Source organism: Pecten maximus, unplaced genomic scaffold (genome assembly GCF_902652985.1).
Source record: "Pecten maximus unplaced genomic scaffold, xPecMax1.1, whole genome shotgun sequence".
NCBI lineage: Eukaryota > Metazoa > Mollusca > Bivalvia > Pectinida > Pectinidae > Pecten > Pecten maximus.
Window position 1 is genome coordinate 1 of NW_022981101.1, and position 10,923 is coordinate 10,923.

A 10,923-nucleotide genomic window follows, 5' to 3' on the forward strand; every position below is an offset into this window, starting at 1 on the left:
TAGACATCAGTCGTCATATGACCCTGACTGTTGGTGTATTCCGCGATAAATGTCCTCATATGACCCTGAATGTTGGTATCTCCCCATAGACACATGTCCCCATATGACCCTGACTGTTGGTATCTCCCCATAGACACATGTCCCCATATGACCCTGACTGTTGGTATCTCCCCATAGACACATGTCCCCATATGACCCTGACTGTTGGTATCTCCCCATAGACACACGTCCTCATATGACCCTGACTGTTGGTGTCTTCATAGACACATGTCCCCATATGCCCCTGATTATTAGTGTCTTCTTGGACACTTGTCCCCATATGACCCTGACTGTTGATGACTTCCTAGAGACGAGTCCCCATATGACCCCGGCTATTGATGTCTCCCTTGACACGTGTCACCATACGACCATGCCTTGTAGTTTCTCCTTAGACACATGTACCCGTATGACCATGAGTGTAAAGTGTCAATGTGTGACCATTGTATCCGCCAAGTCAGACAATTCCGATTTAATACAGATAAAATGATAAATACAAAAGATTTCTACTTTACAAAACAACGTGTTACGTAGTCGCATTGTTTCTCGCAGTTTTTAAAATGACATTTTTAACAAAGCTCGCATACATCAATTAGCCACTCAATGATGGACAAAAGATCCGTGTTGTTTAGTCATTCACGTGACGTCTTTCGCTACGAAACAGCTGTTGTCTGTTTGAAATACAATTCGCTGATATCACGAGAGTCAGCCTTTATAAAAAAAAAACTAGATAAACTGTTAAACTGTGATAATCACCAATCAAATCGGAAGAGGTAAGTAATTGTGTCACAAAACGCTTTAAAGTGTTTAGAACCTAGATAATGTTGAAATAGTTATAGTTACAAATATAATATTGATGGATTTACATTAATATGTAAATTAATTACTTTGTGTATTTAAATTCTTTTCCATACAGAATCGACAACCATGCTGTTAACGAGCATCCTAGTGGTCAGTGTGTTGATCCTACGGACGCCGGAAGTAGAGTCTGGTAAGACATTTGAGTTTATTTATTTATTTATCTATTTATCTATTTTTTGTGCCAAAAACTTGAATTGTGTACATATGATTATTTTTTTTATTTTTTTTTGTCATTTTGTTTTATTTTTGTCCAAAACAAGATTCCAAGAGCCAACAAACCAATTATTTATTCCATTATGATTCCGAGTATTACTATTTATTACGTTAATTCTTAAGGATTATCTTGAATGTATGTTTTATGTTATGGAAGTAAAACACAAAAACGGAGCGTACTCCAAATTAACCGCAATGATCTTTATAATGAGAGTACACTCAAGATTTTGTTTTTTGTTTTTGTTGCTTTGTTTTTTTATAGCTTCATAACATAAAAAAAAACTATTCTAGTTAATCATTATTATTTGATTTTCTTTACACAATGTCTGTGGAAATTCACTTTTATCTGTGTAATCTATCTTACAAGTTACTACGCCGTTGTATAAGCCAATCAAAAGCGACGTGACAAACGGCGAGATCAGTTTTTTAAAGTTATTTGATGAAAATATAAATTGTTAGGGCAATGGAAATGCTTGTTACAAACAAGATCACATTATCATGTTTTAGTCGCTATTGGGTGGAGGTTTTCATCAGCTGAGGTCATGAGAGAAAATCACAAGCAAACTAAAGGGCAGTAACGTGGATACATTCATTTCTTCTCTTGTTTGTGTTTTGGAAATAAAAATTGTATTTGTGCCAATTCATGACGTTATGTCATTGTCCTGAAACTGTGGAATCTATGTATATCTTGCTTACATTAACACAAAAGTTATGACGTCATATTACAGGAAACGTGGACGTCACCACATACGAGCAACAGTGTGCACGTGTCTTTTCTGTGTGAGTAATACTATTTGACGTTTATGTCACTTTATTCTGCTAAATTTGAAGTAATTTATATACCAATAAGCAATATACTTATATACCGAAAAACCATAAACTTATATACCAATGACCCATATACTTATATACTGATAACCAATAAATTGATATACTAAAAACATATAATTATATACCATTTTACCATGTTTGCTATACAACGCAAGTTTTGATTGGTTTAAAACCATGTATTATTTTCCAATAACCCACTCTCGTGCCAATAATACACGATCGGGAGTCACGGCTTTAACAATTTTATATATCTAATATTCACCTGTTTTACAAAAGGTTACTATAGCCGAGTTGGCTAATGGGTTAGTCTTTCAATAAATTTTGTTCACGACGCGAGTTCGAATCCTACGGAGGACCCCCTTTTTTTCTTCTTTTTTTTTTTATCCTTTTTTTTATTTTCAAAATCAATGCCATATAATAGATGCTCTTGATCGTAGTACTGTATTGCCTGTATATTTCATCAACAAATAATGCAATACTCAAGAAATAAATTACAAGGTTTTCTCGGGGTTTCTTTGCTGTTTTTCTATTAGAAAGAGGTCGATCTCAGAACTAAACAGTACATGGTAGAATAGAAATAATCAACTTTGACTCGTGTATTGTTGCAAGATACTATACAACTCGGAGTCGGATATTTTGCAATTTTAATTAATAATTCAGGCCTGCGGCCTTCGTTATTAATTCAATTGTAAAATATCTCGTCCTCGTTGTATATCCTGCAATAATACACGAATCATCGTTAATTATTTCTTAAATAACCCATCAATTTATATACTAAAAACCAAATATTGTCATCGATGGGCTCATAGACAGACACACTTTTTAATGCGGACAATACTTTGTGTAAAATATAAATTCTTCTTGTTTGATATAAAAAAAACCGCCCTATTATTTATCATTCATTTGAAACTGATATTTAGATACTACGATTGTTTTTAACTGTTCTTACTAATAAGAATCAATTAGATGCGACGAAACGTACCACACGTTACACACTAGGATTGGCTGGTTCGATGTGTTTCTCGGAAAGCTGACAAACGGGCCCGTCTTTGATACTGTAGTTGTGTCTTTCCGCAAGACACTCCCCAAGTTTGAGTGAGGTAGTCACCAACTACCACATAGAGGCCGAGCCTCAGACTTACCCTGGCTCTTCATGAGTTTTACTTATATATGTGTTTGTGCCAACCAGATGATATCTACATATGTTTGTTGTAGTAACTACGAGATCGTACATGATGGAAAGTGTAAACCGTGTGTTTGTCCGACTGATGACAAAGTCGTGTGTGGAACCGACGGAAATACCTACGGGAATGTTTGTGTTGCTCGATGTCGGTAAGTAATTTGAGTCTATTTGATTTAAACATATTTTATTTGTAATTTACAATTTATTACAAAGGGATTGGGCACAAGTTTTCCAACTTATATTAAGCCCTCTCCCGATACAATTTTACATTGAGAGAAAATTTACATGATGGCAGTTATATTTACAATCTAATTTTATAAGAAATAGAGAGAAAGAGAGAGAGACAGAGAGACAGAAGGGGAGGGAGACGGAGAGAGTGACGGAGAGAAAGGGGAAGAGAGGGGGAGTGGGAGGGGGGAAAGAAGAGAGAGAGAGACAGAGAGAGATTTTATAAGATATTGATACAAATAATCTTATATATATGGGATATACATGTATATCTAAATACTTAATAAAGACAAATAGTTTTGTGGTAGACCTAAGCGGACCCGGGCAACAATCACTTTGGTACACAATTCGACTTTCCTTTCGTTCAAACTTGTCTAATGTCTATGATAATCCATGCCAGTGGTGTCTTCCTCTTTTTCTTTTCTGGTCCTTCATTTATAACTTTTCACACACACCCGAATGTCACCCGAGTCCGCATAGACAAAAATACAATGTACATTAATTTCCAATAAAGATATTATTAAAATCTATTTGTATTTTTAATAAATAGTTGGGTTGATTGGCATATAGTTACATTTTCTTGATGAGAAAGTTCTTTTTTCCGAATAGCAGAAGTTGCAGGTCTAGTGGGATGAAATAATTTAGATCACGAAACAGTTGCAAACGCTGAACAGAGTAATTATTACATTAAAAAAGGAAATGATATGCATCTTCAACAGGGTGTCCACATTGGCAGTGTTTAAAATTAATCAAATTTGCATGAAATAAATCGTTGTTTAGAGTACTAGATCTGTTTCTTAATCTTGCATGCATAATGTTCTGTTTTCTGTCACCAATTTGATAGTAGAAGGGAACTTTTGTGTCTGTAAAATTTTGAAGAGAATGTTTAAAGGCCGAGTACGTAACACTTTGTCGGATTTCGTTATCTAAATGATTCCATAGTTGGATAGTAGAGGGAAAGAAAGATGAATTAGTAAGATGTAAACGGTAATTTGGTATTGAGTAATTATTGGCATTTCTAAGGTTATATTGAGAATTTTCTGATACTAAAGGTGGAAGAAGTGATGTTAGGTAATTTGGAGATAATTTATGTTTGAGTCTACGTACAGTTTAGCGTGAATGTCCTGTTTCGAGCCTTGACGAGCTTTCACTTTTTCACTTGAATATTAGAAGCGTTCGAAATAAATTAGAATATGTCGAAGATATAATCAGTGAATATGACGTAATATGTTTAACCGAAACCCATCTTGATGACAGAATATCGTCTGACGATTTGACAATCGAAGGTTTTCCTGTCCCTTTTAGACGTGATAGAAACTACGCGGGTGGGGGGATTCTTGTGTACGTTAAAAATTTATTAAATGTTACTAGGTTACATCATCTAGAAAATCCAGAGGATGAAACAGTTTGGGTTCAGATTAATTTAAAAAATTACTCAATTATTGTATGTACCGCCTACAGACCAGAACATTCCACTGCGATATTTTGGGAACATCTTCGCGCTTCTTTAAGTAATGCTTTTGATCTGTCTTCAAACGTAATTGTAACTGGTGACCTAAATGTAGACTTATTAACTGTTCAACCCACTCACATTTTCTGTGACATCATTAATTCCTTCAGTTTCGTAAATGTTATAAATGAACCAACACGGTTTGGGCAGACAAGAAATACTCTACTTGACCCTATACTTTTATCTGATTCTCTTTCCAGTTCTATTTCTTTAACTGTTGCTATCGATAGGAATATTAGTGACCATGATGGCTGTATGACTAGCATCAAAGTACCCGGAATTATTTCTCCGAGTTATACACGTAAAGTTTGGATTTATAGAAGAGATGACTTTTATCGTTTTAGTAATCTATTATCTGAGTATAATTGGGAAAATATGATTTCAAATTGCGATTCTGTAGATTTATTTTTACAATTTGCTAATCAATGTATCCCTTCTAAAGAAGTTTCTATTAGACCTAATGATAAGCCGTGGATGAATTCGGAAATAAGGAAAAATATCAGATTCCGTGATAGGTTATATAATAAGGCCAAAACGACAAAACGCGATCCGGATATTAGGAAATATAAAGACCAGAGAAATAAAGTTAATAACATGAAAAAAATGCACGCTTAATTTTTTATGAAAATGTTCATGGTCTTATTGACGAGTATTACAGTTCGGATCCTAAATCTTACTGGCGACTTGTTAAACGTCTTATGAAATCCAATATGTCAACTGAACAGATCCCAACTCTTATAGATACTGATTCTAATTCTCTAGCCACTACAGACTCCGAGAAAGCTAATCTATTAAATAAATACTTTTGTGGCATTACCAGTCTTGATGACAGTGAACATGTTTTACCATTTTTCCCTCTAGAACTAATAATACATTAAGTAATATAATAGTTACACAAAGTGAAGTTAAAGATGTTTTAAAAATACTGAAACTCGCAAGGCATCTGGCCATGATGGAATCAGCCATCATATGTTGAAATATACTGTTGAGTCTGTTTGTATACCATTAACATTGTTATTTAACTTATCCTTATCAACATGTGTTTATCCAGATGTATGGAAAACTGCTAATGTTATGCCTCTATTCAAGAAAAATGATAGGTATTCTGTAACTAATTATAGACCAATTTCTCTTTTATCAACAATAGGAAAAGTGTTCGAGAGAGTTGTGTACAAACATATGCATAATTTTATGTTAGAGAATTCATTGTTTTGCCGGGTCATTCCACTATTTTTCAGTTAATTGAACTATACCACAAGATCTGTTTGGCCCTCGAAAAAAAAAAGCACACGTGCATAATATTTTGCGACATTTCCAAAGCTGTTGATCGTGTATGGCATCGGGGACTTATTACTAAGTTAAAATCATATGGTTTTACTGGTGAACTTATAAAATGGCTTGAAAATTATCTTTCAAATCGCAAGCAGAAAGTCTTTATAAACAATTCATTTTCATCTCTTAGTACGATTAAAGCAGGGGTGCCTCAAGGCTCGATTCTAGGACCTCTTCTATTTCGGATATACATAAATGATATAGCCGATTTTCTTGAATCAGTTTCTAGACTCTTTGCAGATGATACTTCTCTTTTAGTTTCCTCCCACTCCTGTCAAGAGATAGAGCAAATACTTAACAGAGATCTTGAAGTAATCAGTTCATCTGCTAAATGGGGAGATCATGTTAATTCTATATATAAGTCCGCTATGAAAAAGATCAATATGTTAAGCAAATTGAAATTCATATTAAAACGAGATGCTCTACTTAGAATTTACAAAACTTTTATTTTACCTATTTTAGAATACGCACGTGAACTTTGGGACGGGTGTTCGATATCTGACTCTATAAAATAAGAATTAGTCCAACGTGAGGCAGCACGAATTATCACTGGTTTACCATCATATGTAAATGTTTCAGCTTTATACTCAGAAACGAGCCTTGAGACACTCTCTGAGAGACGAAAACGCAGAAAATTAAGTCTATTCTACAAACTGGATAGGAACTTAACTCCACATTATCTTAATTCTCTTCTTCCTCCAAATGTCGGCGATACTAGCAACTACATCTTACGAACTAACATTAATTACAGAATTCCCCACTACAGACTCTCCCTTACTACCTCCTCCTTTATACCTTCATATCTACACATGTGGAATGACCTGGATGAATCTACTAGATCATCTCCTTCCTTGGCAACTTTAAAAAAAAAGTATATCCAGGTCTGATGAAGAAAAATACCCAACATTTTATAATTTTGGTGACAGAAAGACAAATATTATCCATACTAAATTACGACATAGATGCAGTGCATTGAATTATGATTTGTTCCGTGTAAATCTCATAAATAGTCCAGATTGTAGTTGTGGAAATCGTTGCGAGAGTGCCTATCATTATTTCTTTGAATGTGAAAATTATGTAAATTGCAGAGGCTTTTTATTTGACAATTTAAGAAACTTAAATATTAATATAACATTGAATGCTTTATTGTATGGTAACAATCTGTATGCCGATAATGTAAATCTAAATATTTTCAGACATTTGCATTATTTTATAAAGTCCAGCAAAAGATTTTAAGATATACATTCGTACATATATATACATGTATATAATGTGTTATATTTCATTAATATTGTCTAGGCCAATAAATATTATATTGTATTTAGGAGAGGGCGTCAATAACATAACTTGTGCCTTATCCTTTTGTTCACTTAATTGACAATAAAATATGTTTAAACTTAAACTACATCTCGTTCAGTAAAGCGAGGTAGCTTTCCAGGATTCATAAAAGAAACTCACAATGATCTCAATGGAATATTTTTTTAGGTTGAAACATGAAATCAGATGTTTTATGCATGATAGGTATCCATCTGTTTAATATATAAGATTTTAACTCATCCAATATTTGGTGATTGTATCAATACTCATATTTGATACATGTGAGCTTTATGCAGTGAAGTTTGCTATTCCTGTAGTTTCTTTTATTGCAGTCAAAACGGTTTCCAGCAACCAGAACCATTTACTACAGAAATTTTAAAATATTTTAAATGTTTAAATGTGACAAAAGCAGAATGTAGCTTTTCTATTTTTGCAGAGGTGTTCAGGTTGACTGCGAAGGGAAATGTCCATGTAAAAAGCAGTGTAAATGTGGCAAAAAGATCCGCCATGTGTGTGGAAAAGATGGATTTACATACGATCATAAGTGTCTAGCAAAATGCGCGTGAGTATGCATTTGTAGCAGAATGAGTTTGGTTAAGAATAAAACTTAACAATAGCTGAAATAATCCTGTAGAAATGTAAAGAGACAAATTACAACTAGAACCGTGTAAGGTATTCAAAAAATGTGTCCTAGGCTCGGTTATAACCGGAACATGGACGTAAAGCCCAATCAATCAATCAATCAATCAATCAGTCAAGGTATTTAATCAGGTCTGTGCTGTAATGACGATGTACATGTAATGTGTTGCATCAATAAGATCGTTCACTGTTATTCAGAGTTTCCTAGAAGATTGAGGTCTTGTTTGATCAATGTGATAATAACACATCCACGTATCTCCCAGATCTAAATTATCTGTGTGTGTACGAACGACAATTGCTTATGACGTGCCGTACGATTAAACAATTTGTCTAAGATGCACTGATACGATCCTACAAAATAAACCAATAAAACTTGACAGAGGAACGTCGGTAGCTTGTCAAGGAACCTGCCCTTGTGTTGGGATGTGTGTTTGTCCAAGAAATTACAAGCCAATCTGTGGGAAGGACGGCAAAGTTTACGGGAACGGATGCTTAGCGAAATGCGCGTAAGTTTTGAATCAAATTATCCATGCTTTAATAATTTTACATACTGAAGTAAATTCATCTCGAAATCATGTGATACAAATGTATATTTCATACCACGAAATATGTCAATTCCAAAGAGTTCAGATATTGGGATAAAACAATAGATTTTATTCCTTGAAGTACTTATTTTCTATACCGTAAACGTGGTCATTTTCGCGTGGGGTTATTTCGATATATAAACTATGAACGCATGGGAGTAATTTTCGCGATCGATCCCCCCTTCGTTTGTAGTTCGAGATTACGCAAATTGGTATAAAAATGATACATCTGGGGTGAATTTTCGCGATTGAAAGAGTTCCGCATAATAAGCGTGAATTCCCCCTCGTGTAAATTCCCACGTTTAAAGTATGGACTTTTTCTCTCTGTTAACAGAGGGACACAGAAGCAATGTAAGGGGACATGCCCCTGTAAGCCGAAGTGCAAATGTACCAAGGAAATCAACACAGTCTGTGGCGAGGACGGTAAAGAGTATGGCAACAGCTGTTTAGCAGAGTGCGCGTGAGTATTATACTGTGTAGCAGACTGCGCGTGGGGATATGTATTATAGACTGTGCACGCATTTAGCTGTTTGGCAGACTGCGCGTGAGGATATGTATTGTAGACTGTGCGTGCGTATAGCTATTTAGCAGACTATGAATGAGTATGTTTTTGTAAGTTGTCTCTAGCATTACTGACGAGTCAAAGAACGAACAAGCAGCTGTATAATGTCCCCAACATCACTGACACGTTCTAGAAAGGAGAAACAGTTGTGTGGTGTGGCGTTACTGACGAGTCCTAGAAGAGCGAAACAGCTGTAAAATGTCCCTGACATTGCCGACAAGTCCTAGAAGGACCATACTTTTTGATTAAATTCATATTCATGTGCCATAATATTATTGTTTGTGTTTGAGAGATGGAACCGTGCCTCTAGTCCTGGCATATCTTACTTGATGATTGTTCTATAGAGCAGGGTTTCAGGTGTACATACTATTTACAGAGGTGTGCCGGTCTCGTGCGGAGGTAAATGTCCATGTTCGTGTACAAGTGTATGTCCAGAATTATACGCCCCAGTTTGTGGAGAGGACGAAAAGACCTACTCAAACGAGTGTACCGCCAACTGTCAGTAAGTACTAGTAGAAAGTGATAATACTAAAAACGGTATTGCCAAAGTGTTCTTAAATAATATAATACTGTGTACCGAATATTTGCAAGCATACTGAATGACGTAACCGTTTTGATGTATGTATCAAGGGAGGGAACTCAACGATTACGAGGTGACATCAGATTTTACGTAATTTCACAGTATTCTGGTGAGTCGGTCGTTATGAAAAATCTGATAAGGTATAAATATTAAATTCTTTCATTTCTGAATTGAAAGCAGTTGGTATTATTTGTTTGCTTTTATGACATTCGGACACACAGATTATATTACGTCATCATTTTTGCTGACATGGATGTACGCGCTAGAATAAAAATTACACCATACTTAGTAATTGTTTTCAACAATAGGATTCTTGAGAGTGGACCTGTAATAATATACGATTCTAAAACTTGACATTTCTTTTACCGATAATTACTAATTATTATAATGATTGACTGGACCATGAGGAGACGTTTAATGGAAATGTCAGTGAAAATGTACTGTACTTTGGGGAATGAAGCTTGGTAACAATAGCCATAGTTAACAAGATATCAAAGTAGCAAGCACGGTCGGATATTTTTATTGTACTGTTATCTTATATCAATCGTGACTAAAATAAACACTGATTGGGACAGGAACGTGTTGGTTCAATGTAAAGGAGAGTGTCCATGCAGTCCACAATGCACCTGTCCAGCTGTCTTTGAGCCCGTATGTGGCATTGACGGCAATACGTACAGCAATGAATGTCAGGCTCAGTGCAGGTAGGTATTTTCCAAATGATCACAAATTATAGGTTATGCTTGTTGTGTTAGATATTGTAAAATATCATATCATACATATCATATAGAATATACACACATTATATACAATATAGAAATATCATATAGAATATACACACATTATATACAATATAGAAATATCATATAGAATATACACACATTGTATACAATATAGAAATATCATATAGAATATACACACATTATATACAATATAGAAATAACATAGAATATACATATATTACATACAATATAGAAATATCATATAGAATATACACACATTATACACAATATAGAAATATCATATAGAATATACACACATTATATACAA

The 10,923-nt window shown here is 34.6% G+C and overlaps 1 protein-coding gene across 1 annotated transcript; it reads left to right on the forward strand.

Annotated features, from left to right (window-relative positions):
• Positions 1–764: 764 nt before the first annotated feature.
• LOC117319914 (serine protease inhibitor dipetalogastin-like) lies at positions 765–10,581 on the forward strand. Its single transcript, XM_033874621.1, has 9 exons — positions 765–809; positions 953–1,027; positions 1,839–1,890; positions 3,157–3,273; positions 7,948–8,073; positions 8,531–8,656; positions 9,069–9,194; positions 9,673–9,798; positions 10,452–10,581. Exons 2-9 carry the CDS (start codon positions 964–966, stop codon positions 10,579–10,581), a joined length of 867 nt encoding a protein of 288 aa, XP_033730512.1. The 5' UTR covers positions 765–809; positions 953–963.
• Positions 10,582–10,923: the final 342 nt, after the last annotated feature.

What these genes read in the sequence shown, in the direction of transcription:
- LOC117319914 (XM_033874621.1), top strand. Translation starts at nt 964, where the DNA reads ATGCTGTTAACGAGCATCCTAGTGGTCAGTGTGTTGATCCTACGGACG. An exon ending in TGTGCACGTGTCTTTTCTGT is followed by an intron (nt 1,891 to 3,156) that starts GTGAGTAATACT and finishes TGTTTGTTGTAG; the next exon opens with TAACTACGAGATCGTACATG. An exon ending in GTTTGTGTTGCTCGATGTCG is followed by an intron (nt 3,274 to 7,947) that starts GTAAGTAATTTG and finishes CTATTTTTGCAG; the next exon opens with AGGTGTTCAGGTTGACTGCG.